Raw genomic sequence first — 20297 nt, forward strand, 5'->3', positions numbered from 1 at the left:
TTGTCTTTCTCCAGCTGGCTTATTTCACTTAGCATAATGCTCTCCAGGTCCCTCCATGCTGTCTCAAAGGGTAGGAGATTCTTCTTTTTTCCAGCTGCATAGTATTCCATGTTGTAGAGCTTTTTTATCCACTCATCTGCTGATGGGCACTTGGGCTGTTTCCAGATCATGGCTAATGTAAATTATGCTGCTGTGAACATAGCGGTACATACATTCTTTCTGAATGGTGTTTCAGGATTCTTGGGATATATTCCTAGAAGTAGGATCGCTGGGTCAAATGGGAGTTCCATTTTTAGTTTTTTGGAGGAAACTCCATACTGTTTTCCACAGTGGCTGCACCAGTCTGCATTCTCACCAGCAGAGTACTAGGGTTCCTTTTTCTCCACATCCTCTCCAGCAACTTGCCATTTGTCGATGTATTGATGGTAGCCATTCTGACAGGTGTGAGGTGAATTTATATAGTTTTTTAAATATTTACATTGTGTATATACCAAAATAAGCATGCTATGGCACAGAGAAAAAAATTCTCAGGAAAACACTTAACTAATCTAAGAAAATCTTTAGTTTAAAAATGAACCTGTAGAGGTAACAATTATTGTTTTAGATGTTGTCTGGATTTTCAGCCTCAAAGTCATTCATGTTCCTTCCAGAAGTGCTTTCTAAGCAAACTCTCACAGCTAATTCTCTGCCTCCCCCCTTCCCCTCCGCGCGCTCGCTCTCTCTCTCTCTCTCTCTCTCTCTCTCTCTCTCTCTCTCTCACACACACACACACACACACACACACACACACACCACGCACACAATGTGGCTTCCTCTTAGCCCTGCAGGCGCCCTGCCCGCCCCCTCCCTCTCACACAATGGTATGCTCTGCCTCTGATCGCAGACGGAGGTGCCAAGCGGTGACAGCTCCCCGGCTCCCGCATTTGCTGCAAGGAGGGCGGCTGTTCACGGTGCTCTCTCTCCCCACAGGGGCAGATCGAGGTGGACAGCGAGACCGTCTTCAGGCTAGCGGCGCTGGCCCTGCAGGTAAGACCTGACCGCTCCCTTCTGTTTGCTGGTTTTGTGAACGGCCGGCACTCGGAAACTTCTGCGTGGGCCGGTGGCTGGTGGTCTGTAAGCCAGCTGGTTGTTTGCCAGTGAAAAATGCGAGCGGCCGTTTTCTGTGTGAGCACGGTTTGCGTGAGCCGCGGGGAGAGACTGGATCGCAAAGGAAAAGGAAGTTTAGGCTGCTCCGGACGGAGGAGGAGTGGGCAGGGCTCCCGGGCCTGGAGTTCAGGAGGCGGCCGCCGTTGTCAGGAGGGCCATAATCTACATTTAAGTTTGGTAACTTCTGTAGACACTTTCCTGAGGTTGGGTTACAGGGCACTGGTAGCTAAAAAACAAAACAAAACAAAACAAAACAAAAACCCAAACCACCAAGTGAGCTGCCCCACGCTGGCTTAAAAAGGGTAAACAGCGCGTCTGACGGACCTGGTCGGGGTTTAAAAGGGGCGCCGCTCCCACAGGCAAGCACTCACACGTGCTCTTCGGAGCAAATAACCGGCTGTGCTTTAGAGGAGACAGCGGTCTCTTCCTGGCTACCGGCGCTTTCTGACCCGCCACGTTCTTCCCGGCGGTCACAGAAAGTGTTCTCTGTGTCCGTTCTTCCAAATAGAGCAGAACGCGGGGACTGTGAGAGGGCAAAGGGCCAGTAAAATGTACCTTTTAGCGTAATTAACATGCACACACACTGATCGTCTGTCTCTGCTTTATTCCAGGAAGCCAAAGGGGATTACTCCAGGTAAAGTGCTCTCTTCCCTGACGTCACTGTGAGTCTCTTTCTGCTCCCTTGAATGACCACGCATGCAAAATCAAAAGAAAGTAGGTTCCCAGGCATGAGGCTGAGACGGCTGCCCTCTTCAAAGAGAGACCTATTCTCCCCCCGTTAACGAATCCGGCGGCGAAGCTTTCTCACCGTTTTCCAGTCCAGAGTGACGGTGAATTGTAATGAGAGGCCCTCCAAGTTCCACTTTCTGTCCTCTGTTAGCACGACAAAGCCATCTATAAAAAGCCTTGGGAGCCAGTGCTGATTTTTGAAACGTATAATAACCCTGTGTTTGAAGAGTTAGACCGTAAACACAGAGAGCGTGAGCCCGTCAGCTGCTGCGTTAGGGATTACTGGGCTCTGTCTGCAGCTGCCCCCGGCCTCACCCTGCACACACTTGACCCGACAGTTGTAGCGTGGCCACCCAGACTCGGTCTGGCTGCGGCTGGCTGCTCCCAGGGTTTGTGCTTGGCTTTAGCCTCTGCCTGTGAGTAGGACCAGGGGCCAATCACTCATGGGCCAGTCACCGCGGGAAGCCTGCCTCTGCGAGTTAATGTTCGACTCCGCAGGCTTCCCGCAGATTATTTACAGATCAGCTCTGCGCTCCCAGCCAGGCCTCTGGGCCCGGTGCCCCTTAGGGACTGGTGCGAGTTAATGCCTTCCAGCCCGCCTTCCAGCCCAGAGTGGCTCTTCCCCCAGCCCCCACGCCCCTTGTCTGCCTGCCCCTGGGGTTTGGCAGGACGACTGGGGTGCACACCGCCTGCCACTCCTGCCAGCTCCGCGTGTGCTCACCGTGTTTTAAAGTCGTTCCGGGTTAGGAAATGTGTCTGAAGGAATTATGAAAACCAGGCAGCAGCATTTTCGTAATTAAAAGGAAATGTCAGGAGATAAAGTGAGGATGGATTGGTTTCTGGGTCCTCCCTGGGCTCTCTCCCGGGGGAGCCGGTTCCCGGGAAGATCAGATATGAGAGGAATGCGCGTGGGGCTGAGTCTGGAGTGATTTACGAAGGAGGCCCGGGCCTGAGTGCTCTGCAGTGAGGTGGCCAGCCCTGCCTCCCCCACCTCCTCCCAGGCAGGCTCTGGCTCACTCCCTCTGGCTCATTCCCTCAGCCAACCGGGACGGTGGTGGGCTTCGGTGTCTGCAGACACTGCCAGGCGGCCTCTGGCTGCAGCGAGCTCTCTACACTCTCGTTATTATTTTTAACTAGAGGCCAGAGGCACACAATTCATGCAAGAGCAGGCCTTCCTTCCCCCAACTGCTGGCACCGGCTTCCCTCTGGCACTTGGGACCCGGGCTTCCCTCGGAGCCCCGACTTTGTCTAGAAGGATGTCTGGCCTAATTTGCATATTATGCTTTTATTATTATCGATTACTATAATACCATTATTGCCCTCTTCATTATCATCATCCTGTCCCATCTCTCGGCAACCTCTGACGAGACTCTGGGATTAAGGTGGGTCTGGAGAAGCCCACTGAGGTGTCAGGGGAAAGAACAGGAAAGAAAGGGGGTTCCACATGCTGTAAGGCCCAGAGGAGCATTCTGTGGTCTTCCAGACCTTTGGGCCTAAGGCTGCAGGCTGGCCCGTTAGCCTGGCCAAGCCCAAACCAGTCCCTTTTCTTCACTTCGGCGTGGTCCTGGTGGGGTCCCGAGTGATTGCTGGCCTGAAGTGACGGGGACGTGGACTTGACATTGTCTAAGTCATGCTGAACAACAGGAGCATGGGATTGGGAGTCAAGAAATTGGCAACAGGCCCTGGAGTGAGCCATTTGTCCCTCTGGGCCTCGGTTTTCTCATCTGTAAATCTGGATTAATGAAATAGCAACTTTGCTGGGTGGTTCTTAAAATCTTTTTAATATATTTTTATTGATTTTAGAAAGAAAGGAGAAGGGGTAGAGAGATGGAACATCCATGAGAGAGAAAAACACTGATCAGCTGCCTCCTGCATGCCCTCTCCTGGGGATCGAGCCCCCAAACCCAGGCTTGTTTCCTGACCAGGAATCAAACTGGTGACCTCTTGGTTCATGGGTTGACACTCAACCACAGAGCAACCCAGGCAAGGCTGCCTGTGGTTTTGAGAAGATGAATGATGTGGAAAGATGTTGTAAATTGTCATTTGGTTATTGCTGACGAGAGGCCGAACGGGAAATGTGAACTTGGGTCATTGGGTTTATAATGAAACAGAGTTTGAGTTGCTATCTGGTTTCCCCTGATGGAGAGGATATATTTTATTTCCAGAGCGTTGTTATAAAACTAATTTAAGAAAATCGGGCAAAATAAAATACCTTGGTGCAATGTTGTGCCATGTTTAGATCAAAAATGCTAGAACCAGACAGCCTCACTCAAATCCCAGGTCTGCTACTGGTTACCTGTGTAATGTTATTATTATTTTAATCCTCACCTGAGGGTATTTTTCCAGTGATTATTAGAGAAAGTAGAAGGGAGGGTGGGGAAGAGAGAAAGAAACATCAGTGTGAGAGAGACACATTGATTGGTTGCCTCTTGTACTCGCCCTGATCCAGGTGGGAATCTAGCCTACAACTGAGGTACATGCCCTTGATCAGGAATCAAACCCCAGACCCTTCCGTCCATGGGCCAATGCTCTAACCATTGAACAACCAGCTAGGACTTTTTCTTATCTTTTAAAATTTTTTTACCTGTGTAATCTTGAGCAAGTTATTTAAACTCTCAAAGGCTCAGTTTCCTCATCTGTAAAATGGGGCATAGTAACAGTATACTACCCATAAGATTGCTATGAAGATTAAATGCATTAAAATTTACAAAGTGCTTAGAACAGTTCCTGCAACTGCCACGTTCATATTCCATCAATTTGATGGACACAATTTGCCACTTCCCTGTTATTTCAAATATGAACTGTTTCTCTTTTTTTTTTTTTTTTTTTTTTTTTTTTTGCTAGCATTAATAATGCTGTGGTGAGCAACTTTGTGTAGTTGGGACTGTGGTTACCTGTGATTATTTTTTTAAGGGATGTTTCTCAGGTAGAAGCAAGCAAAGGGGAATTCCTTAAAGGAGGCAAAGTGCTGAAATGAAATGTTTCCACCCTTGATACCGCTAAATTACAGTTATACAAAATTCATAGCCATCCCAGTGCCATCTGAACGCCTGGACCGAGCAGCCCAGCCTGGGATGGAGGATGCTGGTGCACCAGGGCCTCCCTCACAGGAACAGCTCCAGAAAGGAGGCTTCGGGCAGTTCTACATTCCCCTGACTCCTGTCCACACATGGCTGCAGCTTTTGGCTTTTAGAACTTCGCTGAGTTTGCTTTGAGCTTGAAACATAGACCAGAGGCCTCACACTCTTCCCAGAGCAGGGCAATATGGCTTTGTCAGTCCGAGCACGTGGAGGCTGCTCTGGCCCACCACCTCTGTGGCTGTCTCCCTCTTCTCAAGCTGAGTGTGTCCAGTTGCACTCCACTGCTCCTGGCTCCCAGCCACCTCTTCCTGCACCACCCCTCCCTCTGCGTCATCTCTAAGTACTGCCTGTCCATCCGTCCATCCTTTTCTCTGTCTGTCAGCTCCCTTCTTTTGTCTTTTTTATCAACCCCCAGACTGCTCATTCTCCTCCTCCCAACCTAACCATAAAAGCAAGTGTGTATATTGTCTGAGTGCTTTTTACGACATTATTTAAGACATCCACCCTGATTGCATTCAATCTGCATTTAACAAGTGAGCAGATGACAACTGCAGGCCTAGGAGACGTGGTCACATGGCCAGTGAGTCCCAAGTCAGCTCTATGCCAGCACTACCCCAGGATGGGAGCTTCATGTTTGCTGTTGATTCCATCAATCTCTTATCTCTCTCATCGCACAGACCACCCTCCAGCAGCCCACTGTCAGCAAGGCGCTCCGAGCCTGCATTATCCATTCCATTCCCATAGCTGCTGAGCTCTGTGTGTGCTTCCTCCCTGTCCGCCGCCGGCCCTGCCTGCCTGGCCTTCCTCAGCTCCTCTTCCCAGAAGGCCTTTAACCATGCCGCTCTGCTCCCTGCCCTGCTTCCTGGGGAATATTTTAAGTTAACGGTGTCATAACCAGCAGGCAACCTCGCTGAGAGTTCATTGAAATAGTGGAGTGGGGACTTCCATGTGCTTTAAATAGTTGACAGTCTGAATTTCCAAGTCAGCCCTTAAGCTGCAAAGATAACAAGCTGCTTGGGTAACACAACACAGACAAACGGAGAATTCCTGAAAGCTGACTCGGCAGGGAGAGGGCTTTATCTCTGAGCAGCCACCAATGAGCCTGCAAAAGCCAAGCTCTGCCTTCCTCTCCCTCCCCTTCCCTCCTTTCCTCTCCCCTCTTCTCCCCTCCCCTCTCCAGCCCTCCCCACCCCTCCCTTCCTCTCCCCTTTCTTTTTCTTTTTCTTTTTTAACAAGTAACCATGCGGTGGGGCATTTCTGCTCATAAGAACAGGAAGTGACTACAACTCACAGTGTAGTGCGGGGGCAGAGTGAGAGTGTGTCACCAGCTTCAGTGGAGGGTTAACCCACAGACCAGCTGCTACCAAAGCAGCTATTTCCCGTGGACAGGAGCTCTCAGCGGCCCTGAGAGAAGTTAACATGGGAGGGGACCAGAGAACACCCCCCCACACACACACGGTGCACCTCTGGACCCTTCGAGCTCTAGGATGTCCCCGGCCCGTTTGGCTCAGTACATAGGGCATCAGACTGAAGGGTCTGGGTTTGGTTCGGGTCAAGGGCACATGCCCAGGTTGCAGGCTCCATCCCCAGTAGGAGGCAGGTAGGAGACAGCCGATCCATGATTCTCTCATTGATGTTTCTCTCTCTCCCTCTCCCTTCCTCTCTGAAATCAGTAAAAGTATATTTTAAAAATAAGTGAATAAAATAAAGTTCTCAGATGTTATCCCACTTCCAGGGCCTTTAAAGTCAGGGGCGCTCCCAGGCCCAGGTGCCGGGGACTCACCGTCCCCCGTGAGGCGGCGCTCTGGCGTGGAAGCATGACTCTGGCAGCCCCGTTCGCTGTGTAACGGGAGCTAACCTGTCTGGACTCAGGTTTCGTCTCAATAAATAGTAAGTGTTGTTGTTGTTATTATTGCTGTGCCGGGCGGCAGGCTGTGGGTGCATGGTGCAGCGGCCTGCGCTGGGGAAGGGCTTGCTGTGCGGCCTCGGCCGGAGGGCAGTTCGGGTCAGGCCTCCCGCCCCTGCAGCCACCAGGCCTCCCCGGCCGCACAGAGAAGCGGGAGGAGAGGGGCGCCCTGCTGGCCTCAGCCAGGGCTTCTGTGGACACGGTGTTGAGAAGCGGCATTTCTCCCCGTCCTGTGAAGTGACCTGTGTCAGGAAGTGACTTAGAGAGACAGACAAGTGCTTTTGTAAGTCAGTTTGTGGCGTTTGGATTTTATTTGGAATGGTTTGTAAATAGTCCCAGGTGTTGGGCTGTGTGACGGGTTTTATACATATTAACTATAACTGTCTTCAGCTTACGACGTTGATACCATAGGAGCCTCACCTTGCCGGTGCGGTTAAGAAATGGTGCGTGGCACGTACCCACATGAGCGTGCTGTGCTCTAGAAGCCAAGGTGTCCTGGCGTGTGGGCACCTCGCCAGCCCAGCTCTGTGGGGCCGCTGTGTGTGGCCGTCTCTGGAAGCTCAGCGTGGAAGCGCCTGTCAGGGTAAGCAGGCGGGCAGCCTGGGCCTCGGCTCTCTGGCAGCGTCCCGCTCCCTCGATGTTAACACTATTAAGTCTCAGGCCGGGAGACATCCATCCAGTTCTGCACGCCTTTCTGAATAGCTCCCAGTTTGGAATCCTGCAGAGGGCACTTTCCATCGGCTCCACGCGCAGGATGGTGGGGCAGGGCTGCCCTGAGTCAGGCCTGGGAACCTCGTTTTACAGCTGACATGCCCCTGACAAGGAGTGTCCATCCAGGACAGGTCAGGGAGACAAGACCAGGCCTAAGCCCCGGCCTCCCGGCCTCCCTGCCTCCCTCGGAAGCCAGTGTCACTTACACCTGCAGGGAGGCCTGCACGGCTCCTGCTGTCCCTGAGAGTGTCCAGCAGGCAGTGGACTCACCATGCTAAGTGGAGTTATCAGTGGAGTGGCCCGCGTCTAATATTAGTCACTGAGGAGATAGCTTAGGAGTGAGAAGGCAGGAAGTGAGCACTCACTCTTCAGTGCCCAGGAATTCCTTCCTTTTCTCTCCGCTGGGCCCATCGTTCTCAGAGAGGAAATGCCCCCATGGGGGAGGCGCTGGCCCAAGCGCAGGCGGCGATGGGGCAGATGAGGGTCCGGTCTGCCTTTATTCCCGAGCCCAGCCCTCCCGCACCCTCAGAGGGCCATGGGGGACAGCATGGCTCTGGATGCAGAGTTTGAGACCAGCTCCCACTGCTGGCGGGTGACCTTGTGCCAGTCCCCAGCCATCGGAACCGGAGGTCCCTTTCAGTAGGAGGCTCGTGGTGAGAATGGATGAGGTAAAGCACCTGCCGCGGAGACTCAGTGCCTGGGGGTCTGCTTCCATGTCCCTGAGTCCCCCGTCACAGTGAGATGTGTGTTTGTTTTACCGTCACAGTCACCTTTAGTGCATAGCTCAGCGGTATCAGTACATTCACATGTGTGCACCATCTCCACCATCCTCCAAACTTCTCAGCCTGAGAAACTGAAACTCTGTGCCCACTAAACAATAACTCATCTCCTTCCCCCTGCCTCTGGCAACCATCACTCCCCTTCTGTCTGCACGAAACTGCCTTCTAGGTACCTCATGCTCATCTTTCTGTATTTGGCTTATTTCATATAGCATAATGTCCTCAAGGTCAATCCATGCGGCAGCCTATGCCAGAATTCTCTCTCAGAATTCTCTCTCTCTCTCTCTCTCTCTCTCTCTCTCTCTCTCTCTCTATATATATATATATATATATATATATATATATATATATATGTGTGTGTGTGTGTGTGTGTGTGTTTTAAATATATTTATATTGATTTCAGAGAGGAAGGGAGAAAGAGAGAGAGATAGAAACATCAATGATGAAAGAGAATCATTGATTGGCTGCCTCCCACATACCCCTCCTGGGGATTGAGCCCACAACCCAGGCATTGAACTGTGACCTCCTGGTTCATAGATCGATCCTTAACCACTGAGCCACATCGGCCAGGTGGAATTTCCCATATTTTAAAGTTGAATAATATTCCATTATTGTTGTATCTATATATGACATTTTGTGTATTCATCCATCCATTCATGGATGTATACTTATATTACTTCCACTTTTTGGCTTTTAAGAATAATGCTGGTATGAAAATGTTAGGCAAATACCTCTTTGTGACCCCAGTTTCAATTTTGGGAGCAAGACAGATGAATTAATTACATCCCACCATGCACTGGGGGCTCAGGATATAAGAATGTAAGGTGGATATTCTAAAACATTGGATCTTACCTAACAAAATTAGTACCTAAGGAGTTTAGTACTTACATAAAACATACTATTGACATGGAAAGAAAAACAAAAGTATACATATTATCCATTCTTTTAAAAGGTAAGAAAGAAACTCCACCTGCATACCAATACATTCAAGCACAGGGTACAGATCTGAAAGCTGGCTTGCTGTGGCCGTTCATTTTTGTTCACACAGCCCCATATACCTACTAGTATTCTGAATGTGTGTGTTCTTTTTTTAGTTCCTTAGACAATTACAGGCATGTGGAACTATAGGAACATCGTGTACATTTAAGAATGTCCGCACAGGGCTGCCCAGGGCCCAGTCTTCCCCCACCTTCAGCTGGCTGGCCTGTGTCTCGGGCACAGGCTCTCGCTCCCCCTCCAGGGAGCTGCCAGGCCCGGGAGCCCGAGGTGTCGGGCCTTGCTGCCTCCGCGGGCCCATGCCCTGGCATCGCCCCGCTCAGCTCACCAGAATAAAGCTGGAGTGCTGGCTTCTCCCTGAAAGAACCCTCACAAAAGAGGAACACGTGGAAATGAATACAAGTAACCTGCTCCAGTGACTGGATAAAGTAAGTGTCACCAGGAGTCCTGAGGGGGCAGCGCTGAGCTTGCCCCGGGGCCCCTCACGGCCACTGAGCTGCTGAGTGTCCTCCTGGAAATATCAGCAGTGTCTGCTCTGTTTGTACTTTTATTACTGAGGTAGATAGACATATCACATATTAGAGTCAGGTGTGCAGCACAGTGATTCCTTATCCGTATCTGTCAGTGCCTCCATCGCGCACATGGTCACGTGTCGTTTCCCGGGATGAAGGCATCCAGATCATCCTCACCTCTCAGCCCAGCACTCGTGCTCGCCGCCTGGCTGCCGGCGGGGCGGGAAGGGCTGATGTTTTTTTGTCACAACGAAGAGCCGACTCGGTGATGGGGGCAGAAACTCTCCAACTTTTCTTCTTCTTTGTATGTCAGCGTGTTTTTATTTATCAGTGAAAATGTAGTGCTGCAGTCAGAATTGTTTTGTCATTTTGTATTTTTTTAAAACTTAAGAGTTTAGCGTAGTGACTTCCTCCTGCACAGAGTCCTCTTTCAAAATGAGTGTAAACGGTGTGGATTACTATGGATTGCCTGACAGCCGTGTCCCAAACCGCCAACTGCTGTGGCTCAGGGGTTAGGGCGTCGCCCCACATCCTAAATTGTGAAGCCATGGCCAGTGTGGCCTCGGGTTCAAAGGCTTGGAGAAAGAGCTGATGCGCACATTGACACACAAGACAAGAAATATGAATTTGAAATTATGGGGAATCCAGGGAAAGCTTAACTGTAGTAGCCAAGTTCCACTGAGTCTTCCTTCCTGTCCGCTTTTATTTACTAGAATACACAATTCCTTTGGGCAATGCCAGCAGACCTATCAGTGGTGATGTTTAGTAAACAGTAAGATGGTCAGGTTGCAGGGAGTTTGCTGTAGGCCACTGAGTCAGCAGTGGGTGATAAAATGCAGATATTCACCCTGGAATATCAGAGGAGCCCAGGTCAGCCTTCTGACAGGCTTCTCCCATTTATATTAATTATATTGATCTTGGTTCTCAGCACCCAACGGTCTTGATTCCCAGTTTTGGGCAGGTACTTGGGTTGCAAATTCCATCCTAGGTCCCAGTCCTGCAGAAGACAACCAATCCATGTGTCTCTCTCATCTCTCTTTCCTCCCCTTTCTCTCTCCTTCCTTTCCTCCCTCCTCCCATTCTCTCTTAAAAAAAAAAAAAAAAAAAAAAAAAAGAACTCTCCAAACCCAGGGTTCACCCTTCCCCTGCCACCGCTGCCCTCTGCCTCCAGGAGGCCCTGAGCCTGGTGAACATCTCACTCAGTTCTGGGCTCAGGCGCTGAGGCTGAGCAGGTAGAAAGGAAGCAATTATGAGAGCGGAAACCACCAGGGAAAAGCTGTGGGCAGGGCTGGCAGCATGGGCGTGTGACCCTGCAGCCACACAGCGTCCCTGTCAGGAGGGTCACACTTGGTCAGAGGCTCCTCAGTTGCCAGGTAATTCTTAATGATTTTTTAACAAGGGGGACAATGATTTTTTTAACTGGAGGACTCGTGGGCCCACACTCAACATTTTCTTTCCTCATTGGGACATGCAAATCCCGTGGCTGTGGAAAGTGTAAGGTGTGGAGAAGATCTGGATGTCGAATGGGTCATTAAAAGAAGGGCTCCTCTGGCCCAGCTGCTGTGGCTCAGTGGTTGACCATTGACCCATGAACCAAGAGGTCACTGGTTCGATTCCCAGTCAGGGGCATGCTGGAGGCAGCTGATCATGATTCTCTCATTGATTTTTCTATCTCTCATTCCCTCTCCCTTCCTCTCTCTCTGAAAATCAATTAAAACATTTTTTTTAGAAGAAGGGATCTTCATGTTGGTCTACACAGCACCTCCCCTGGGAAAGGTGGAACCACACAGAATTCTACAAACCAGCTTCTACATGTATGTCTGGGGCCTCTTAGCCCTTTCTTCCTTCCTTCCTTCCTTCCTTCCTTCCTTCCTTCCTTCCTTCCTTCCTTCCTTCCTTTCTTCCTTTCTTTCTTTTTAAAAATATATTTTATTGATTTTTTACAGAGAGTGAGAGTTAGAAACATTGATGAGAGAGAAACATCCATCAGCTGCACATCCCCTACTGGGGATGTGCCCAAAACCAAGGTACATGCCCTTGACTGGAATCGAACCTGGGACCCTTGAGTCTGTGGGCCGATGCTCTATCCACTGAGCCAAACTGGTTAGGGCCCTCGTAGTCCTTTCTGATTCCAATACACCTGATCTCCCAAGTCTGAGGGCTGGGGAGTAGCATTACCTTTACCTCAGAGGGCTGCTGTGAAAATCAAGACAAAAAATACGTATGAAGGAGTTAGAACAGTCTAGCACCTGGAATACTCATTTCTAAAAGCTTCCTAAATAGTCAGTCCCTTAATCCTTGTATCAGCTCTAAAATTAGGGCAGCATTATTGTCTTCATTTTACCAGTGAGAAAACTGAGGCCCAGAGAAGATGAGAGACTTGCCCAGGTCACAACAGCTAGTAAGATGTAGGGCTGGCGAAGCCGGTTTGGCTCAGTGGAAGAGCGTCGGCCTGGGGACTGAAGGGTCCCGGGTTCGATTCCGGTCAAGGGCATGTACATTGGTTGCGGGCACATCCCCAGTGGGGGGTGTGCAGGAGACAGCTGGTCAATGTTTCTCTCTCATCAACGTTTCTAACTCTCTATCCCTCTCAATTCCTCTCTGTGTAAAATCAATAAAATATATTAAAAAAAAAAAAAAAAAAAAAAGATGTAGGGCTGGGATTTGAACCCAGGCCCTCCGGTGGCAGAGCTCAGGCTCTCATTCATTATGCATGCTGCCTTTGCTGTTGTCTATGCTTACTATACCACTTTCTCCTCAGCTTGTCCTGTTGAGATGCTCATTGTGCAGAGGTGGGGATGGAGGCCTGGCAATCCAGGTCACATGTCTGTTCCACATGTGGTTGTCAAAATTTATGCCAGAAACATTATCCAGGGCAGGAACTGGAAGACCTGTGTCTGTCGCAGGGGAAGGGACCGAGCTTCACGAACTCCATAGTCATACCAACCCTCCCCTCACTCCCTCTTCCCTCAAGGTCCCAGTGGTCGGCAAACTCATTAGTCAACAGAGCCAAATATCAACAGGACAACGATTGAAATTTCTTTTGAGAGCCAAATTTTTTAAACTTAAACTTCTTCTAACACTGCTTCTTCAAAATAGACTCATCCAAGCCGTGGTATGTTGTGAAAGTACCACACTCAAGGAGCCAAAGAGCTGCATGTGGCTCGTGAGCCGCAGTTTGCCAACCACAGCTCTAGAAGGTACTTTTTTGTCTCTGAGCTTGCATGTGGCTCACTATGGCTCCACCTACCAGAATGCAAGACTTTCTTCCCCCCCCCCCCCCCCCCCCCCCCCCGAATAAGTTCTTTTTGCTGACAGAATATCTGATCAGCTTTTGTTTATGGTCGACATGGTGGAACTTGGACTTGAATCCACAATCTCTGAATTTCTACTCTGCCTTCCCACTTGACAGTTCCTCACAAGAGAACCCAGAAGGTGTTATGGGTGTCTGCTGGGCGGGGCTGGCAATGCAGATGCAGCTGGACTGCAGACTCCTGGGCCCACGCCAGGCGCTGCTGCCAGCTGTTCCTGGCGGTAATGCATGCCCTGCACACCAGCTGACCCTGAATCCCGCTGGGTTCGAGTCCCAACTCCACCCCGAGCAGCTGTGTGGGCTTCCACAGTATCATCACCTCTTTAAGCTTCAGTCCTCCCACCTGTAAAACGGGGGTGGTAATTTTACCTTGAAAAGGATTATTAAAGTAACCCATGCCACATGCTTGTGCTTAGTTCAGTGCCCAGTATGTTGTAAGTACTCCAAACTGTTGCATCTTTAAACAGCTACTGGCAGCAGCGTGCTGATCAATGATGAGCAGATAGGACTTTTCTGACCTATTTGGGTTCTGTTTTCCCCTCCGGGGGTGAGCTGGGCCCTTACACCCATCACTGCCGTTCGGCATCAAAACGAAGCCCATCTGGTTGGGCTTTCAGCTAGAGGCTGGCTGAGACAATGGCTGTGGCATTTGTGGGAACAGGAGGTAGCATGGCATGCAGACCGAGCTAAGGGATGGCATTTCGGGGTGACTGCTACATCTGAGACACACTCAGTGCCTTTGGTTTGGTTCAGGAGACCCTGAGGACAACGTGACACGGCCTCGGCCTCATTATCTGCTCCAGTGGCCGATGTGGTTAATCCGGTCCCTGTGTTCAGGAAGGACACACTGAGTCCCATGGCACGAGGAGAGGCCATAGATAATTGCCACTTGTCCAGTAGGAACTTTCCGGGAGAGGAATGGGCTTGTTCGGCTTTACACTCTCTTGTGGGAAAACACTGTCTGTCTGTTTTTCTCCGCGGTGTTCTTTTTTCTAACTCCAGCAGGAGAGGATTTTTTTTAGTTGTGGTAAAATATATATAGCATGCAATGTGCCACCAAATGTAGCCATGTGTGAATGTACAGCTCAGAGGGTTAAATATATTCCCCTTATTGTGGATCCGGCCTCCAGAGCGCTTCCTCTTACAAACCTGAGACTGCCCATCAGACACCTCCTTCACCCCTTCCCCTCAGCCCCTGGTGCCCACATTCCACTCCCCGTCTCCATAAGTTTGTAAAATACTTCAGTTTTAAATATTTACAGATTTTCATGTTAACCTGCTTTTCAGCGTAAGTCATTCTTACAGGTTGTGTTTCTTCTGAAAGAGTTAAAAAAGTTCAAAGCCCCTTTCGGAAGCCCCAGTAAGCCTGCTGATGTTAGGGACGTCTCTCATCACATTCTCAGTATCATTAGGTATTCATTAGGCTTGAAATACAGTGTGACAGTTGATCCCTATCAAGCTCGCTGATGGACAGAGTAATTTGTCCTCTGTTACCGGCTGGGCCCCAGACAAAATGGCCAAGGAATCCTCGCTGAGCAGGCGCTGTGGTCCCCAGGGCACAGCCGCTCCTTGCACCCTTGGGAGAGCGCTGGGATAGGGCGTCCGCAGCGCCCACTTTGGGGAGAGCAAGCTTCAAGGCTGGCCGTCCCCAACGCTGACACCTGGGACAGATCCCAGCACACTGGCACCTGGGACTGGCAGTGCCTTCAAAGTTCTTTTCCCTGTGGGTCTCCGCTAACCCTTAGGGTTGCCAAACTTAGCAAATAAAATTGTAGGGTGCCCACTTACATGTGCATTTCAGATAAACACCGAACAGCTTTTTAGTGTAAGTGTGTCCTAACTATCCAGTGGTAATAATCACCCAGCCCGGTCTGCCAGCGGGATGCTCCACCCCCGACCACGTCTGGAAGTCTTTGGGGTCAGGGGCAGATAGAGAAGGAACATGCCTCCTGAACACGGGCAGGCGCCTCCCGCGTCTGCTGTCATCCTCCCAAGGTCACTGTCCCTGTTTTTATGAGGAGGAAACCAGGCTCACCAAGGTTAGTTTATCTAAGACCCCCAACTCCTTCAAACATGGAGCCGGGGACTGAATCCAGGTCAAGTCCAAAGCTTATGGCTGCACCTCGCAGCCGGACAAGCCGGTCGCTCGGCCCGCTGGCTTGTTTCCAAGTCGGGGAGGCTTTGCAGGCCTGGCCCAGCCCTGCTGCCCTGGCCGCGGGCACAGTGGGCAGCTAGGGGCCACCCTAAAGCTCAGCGTCCTGATCTGTGAGACATGGCACCACGTCAGGGTGTGCTGGAGGAGGCGTGGTTCCCAGGACCTCGGCGCTTCCTGGCAGCTTTGGGTGAGCCCTGGCTTAGGTGAACTGCAAGCAGAACAGTGGGTGAGCGCTGCACCACCCGCGTCGAGGCCGCATGCAGGCCCCGTGCCTTTCACTCTCCTGCAGGAGCGGAGGTCCAGGAGGGCCAGAACAGCCGGAATGCGCTCACACCTGCACCCGTGCAGGCGCTGCATGTAGTAAAGGCCGAGGTCCCTTTCTCTTCCGCAGAGGCCAGGGCAGTGGCTTATGTCCTGTCTCAGCGCTCACTGTCCGCGCCTGAGTGAGCGGCAGGCCTGACCTGGCCAGAGGCACCTCCCAGGCCTTTCTGGCGCTGGGGGCGTGGCCTGGCCGCCACCCGCCCAGGCCCCGCCCCCCAGCTCCCGGCCCCGCCCCACTCCGCCCAGGCCCCGCCCCCCGGCTCCCGGCCCTCCGCGGCGTCCTCCCCCGTGCGCCTCCCGCGAGGTCCGCCTGCAGCCCCGGGACCAGCCCCTCGCCGCCCGCCCTCCAGCCGCGGCCTCGGTGAGTCCTCCCGCGTCGGGGTGTCCTCCCCGCGCTGCCAGCGGCGCGGAGCGGGCGGCGGGGCTGCGGGGAGGCGGCGGGGGAGGCCCCGCCTGCGGCTGCGGGATTCCCTCCGGCGGCGGCTTTCCTGCCGGAGCTGGCGGCGTCTCTGGCTCCAGACGGAGAGGATGTGGGCCCCCCCGCGCCCCCTCCGCGGGCTGAGGGAGTGACCGCTCGTTCCGTCCGCGCTGGCCCGGCCTGGGGACCTGTCCCAGCGCCTGGTCGGTTGAGAGCTTGCTTACTGTGAATTTTTTGTCAGTGTGAAAAGTTGGGCATCAGGAACACCTAGGGGCCAGTAGAGGGAAACTTACTGTTAGAACTCCATGGGTACCGGTATTAAGTCAAGGAGGCATTAAACGAGAATCATCTTTGAAAGCCACATTCCCTGATAACTGAGAGAAATGGGATTTTTAAAAATACATTTTTATTGATTTCAGAGAGGAAGAGAGAGAAACATCAAGGATGAGAAAGAATCATTGATTGGTTGGCTCCTGCACACCCCCTACTGGGGATAAGCCCACAACCCAGGCTTGTGCCCTGGGACCCTTCCTCTGCAGGCCCAAGCTCTATCCACTGAGCCAAACCAACTATGGCGGGATTTTTTATATTTTTTAATTGATAAGGTGCTTTGAAGGCAATCTGGCCAGTGAAAAACTCCTCTAAGTAAACTGATAACAGACCTTAAACTGCTAATGACCAAGCTGTGGATCATGCTGGCAGATTAGTTGAGGATATTAGTGCTCACACACAGTGACCAAGATGCTTCTATTAATGACATGTTTAAACAAGCTGTCATCCCAGACGCTGGGTCCAGCTCGGCTGCTTCAGCAGACACACTGCTTACTGCTTAGCAGACACACTCCCCTCACTGCTTAGCAGACACACTCCCCTCACTGCGTAGCAGACACACTCCCCTCACTGCTTAACAGCACACTCCACTCGCTGCTGTGACCACTGCCTCCCCCGGCCTCAGGATCAGGCAGAACTGCGGGTCAGCACAGGCTCCTCGCAGGCAGAGGCAAGAAAGTGGCTTAGCGCCAGGGTCTGTGCAACCCCCCCCCCCCCCGAACTGAAAATCTGACTCCCAGAGCCCACGTCTGTGCTTTCTCTGGGGCACAGCGTTGGATAGGACCCCAGCTGGGACAGCTAGCCCAGTTCTCCGATGTCCCTTCTCACAACCCTTAATTTCTAAGGTATTTAGGCTGCAGGTTTGATTTTATCCTGAGTGTTCAAACAGGCAGTAAGTGTTTTTACATTTGCATGCGCATTTATGAAGTACGGATCTTGAGTTATGCTTATGTGTGGATGGAAGAAGACTGCAATTCCTCGTTATTTTAAAAGTATCGGTTTATTTCTGTCTGTGAAAGACACGAAGTTCCTACCGGCACTTGCCCTGAGTCGTATTTAACACACACTTTCAGGCGCCTTTGTACTGGGTTTTATGTCGGGAAGAGCTTTAGCTTGACAAGGAAAGGGAAGTTTGGGGCTTGGGCCTTTTTTAAAACCATCTTCGGCTCCCAGGGACGCCCCACACCACGCAGAGCCGGCCACCGGTCCTGGGCCCTCGGGAACGTCTGATTCCGTTGCTCCAGGAGGCCTAGCGCCCAGTTTGCCATTGCCTTCGCCCCCGGCTCTCCAGCCTCGCATGGCAGCGGCTGATGGTCACAGGGAACCAGCAGGTGCACACATTTGCTGGGAGTGGCCGTCTCCTTCACGGGTTCCGGCACGCACAGCGGTGGCCTCGGCTTTGCCAACCGCATGGCTTTCTCCAACATGAGCGAGGCTGGCACATGCCTCCGGGGTTTTGTGAGGTCAGTAAAGAAAAGCACAGGCCATGCAGGGGGCTTGAGAACACCAAAAGGAACCACAGCCTGAAACATGGGGCAGAGGCTGAACGTGAGGCCTGGGCCGCTGAGGCCAGAAAGCTGTCAGACAGGAGGGGGGATGCCTAAAGGAGAGGGTGGGCAGGTCAGATAAAATGCGATCAGATAAAGGGTGTTCTTTGGTGATAGCTGAATTCCTGCTGAAATGAAGGGGAACAGCAGTGTCTGGTCTGGTGCCTGAGCAGGAGAAGTGTTTGATTCTCTCTGGTGAGGACCTGGAGCGATCAGTCCCTCTCCAGCGATTCTGGTCAAGTGCATCTTTAGCATAGCATGTGCACTGCCCTTAGAGTCAGGAATGTCCGGACAGGGGGAGTGCATTCACTGCTGGGGAAAGGCGGAGACATCCCCACCGGGCCTGCTCACCTCCCCCACCCCCACCCCATCAGTCAGGCCCTCCCTCTGGGTTCCAGAGGGCTCTGTCACCGAGGCCCAACCCCCTTTCTGCCCCTGGGGGCTCAGTGGACCCACGTGGCCTCAGGCTCCGGGCACATTCCCCAGCCTGGAGCAAGCAAATGGACACTCAGCTACTGTCTGTCACTCAGATGTGGAGTCTGCTTGTGCAAATGCCGGGATTAACTTGAGAATAATGTGCAGTGTTTCCAGCACCTCACTGCCCACCAGCCAGATGCAGTCCGCCTTTCTGTGTGAATTACATCACACAGAAGAATGCATAAAACCGGTCTGTGGAGGGTAAGGGACAAATTGGATAATGCACGGGCACATAGTACACCCAGTGAGGGGCGTTGCTGTCACCATAAGAAACATTCAAACCTATAGAGTTTTTACAAGTTTATTTCAGCCAAATTGCTGACAGTTGCTAGGAAGCAAAATCTCAACGGATTGAGATAATGCTCTGGAGAACGGCAGTTTTGCACTTTATTTTTATTTACATTACAATCAAAACAGGAGACAGCCCTGGCCAGTTTGCTCAATGGTTAGTGTCAGACTGAAGGGTCCCAGATTTGATTCTGGTCAGGGGTACACACCTCGGTTGCAGGCTCAGTTCCTAGCCCCAGTGCTGGATGCAACCAATTGATTTGCCTCTCTCACATTGATGTTTCTCTCTCTGTCTCTTCCCCTCCCTTCCAGTCTCTCTAAAAACTCTATGGAAAAATATCCTTGGGTGAGGATTAAAAAAAAAAAAAAGTGGGTTACATGAAATCCTCTGGTGATGGATTAGGGAGGCGGGAGAAAGCAGTGCGGGGAAGCCTCTGGGATTGGATAAGAAGTAAAATGATAGACACACACTTCTTTTACACTTGTGGGTGCAGGATAGCTAACAGTCAACAGTTAACTCAATGACAAGGAGGGGATTTGTGGTCTCCACAGGGGTGCCTGTGCTGAGGATTTGGGGGGGTGGGGGGGAGTAACTCTGACATCCCAAAGACTTGTTACAGTAAATTCAAAAAGACAATGGACAGGCTCAGTGACGGTAAAGGTTGACCTTCATCAGGGAAGATGCCTGCCTAGGACGTGATACCCACCAAAACCTGCTTTTAGCTGAAAAGTTTTAATTTCTAACCATCCTTTGAGGCTATGTTAGGTCTCTGAGTTTGTGCGGCCACCACGCAGGCCTCCTTGAGCCTGGCAGGTGAGCATGGGCCCCTTTTCATCCACATTGCCCAGACCCCCACCCCCCCACCCCCCACAAGAAAACCCTCCTTCCCCAGAGGGGCTGACGCTCCGCACGTGCTTCTGGTTTTGCTTTCTGCGTGTATCACATGCATCCTCTGCGGGTTCATTCTGCTTGTTGGGAACTTCGTGTACATGCATGGTGATGGGAGTGGTGTTTGGCTCTTGCTTCTTTGCTTCGTATCTGTGAGGTGCGCCATGCTGTGCAGCTCCTCACGGTGTTATCGCACTGCAGTCTGTCACTTCCCGTTGGGGACTATTTGGGTTGCTTCTTTGCTTTGTCTCGTGGTGAACGGTGCTGCTATGAACCCCACTCCTTTGTGTAAGTCTCTCTAGGAGAGTCCGTGGGGAAGGGCCCGGGTCCCGGGGGCTGCAGATCCACAGTGCGCACACCAGGTGCCCTCCCACAGGCACCGAGGCCAGCTCCTCCTGCCCGTCTTCATGGAAACTGGTATCCGCAGTTTTGCATGTTTGGTGGTCGGGTGGTATTGGTGGTCCTGGAGGGTTTTATGCGTCTTCCTGTGTTCCGATGGGGCGGAAGCCTGGCTTCTGTGTGGGCCGTTGGATTTTCACTGCTTGTTGGGAGGGTTGACGGCCTGTCCTGGCAGGCTGCTATTCCCCCGCCTTCGTACCCTTCGAGGGTACAGCTGTGTCCACAGCTCAGTTGCTTCAATATCCGGGTGGCTTGTTTGAAATGGGTTCCTGAATGGTTTCTTATAGGAAAGTAATGTTTT

The 20297-nt window shown here is 51.7% G+C and overlaps 1 protein-coding gene across 5 annotated transcripts in view; it reads left to right on the forward strand.

The window, feature by feature from the left end:
* The window catches only part of FRMD4B (FERM domain containing 4B), a 203672-nt gene that overhangs the window by 133868 nt on the left and 49507 nt on the right, over positions 1–20297 (forward strand). For all 5 annotated transcript variants that reach the window (XM_045578941.1, XM_045578940.1, XM_036430563.2 and 2 more), the window contains exons 6-7: positions 970–1026; positions 1758–1780. In XM_045578941.1, coding sequence (XP_045434897.1) covers positions 970–1026; positions 1758–1780 — 80 coding nt within the window. The remainder of the gene's footprint in view (positions 1–969; positions 1027–1757; positions 1781–20297) is intronic.

This window comes from Pipistrellus kuhlii, unplaced genomic scaffold (genome assembly GCF_014108245.1).
Source record: "Pipistrellus kuhlii isolate mPipKuh1 unplaced genomic scaffold, mPipKuh1.p scaffold_m20_p_11, whole genome shotgun sequence".
Taxonomy (NCBI): Eukaryota; Metazoa; Chordata; class Mammalia; order Chiroptera; family Vespertilionidae; genus Pipistrellus; species Pipistrellus kuhlii.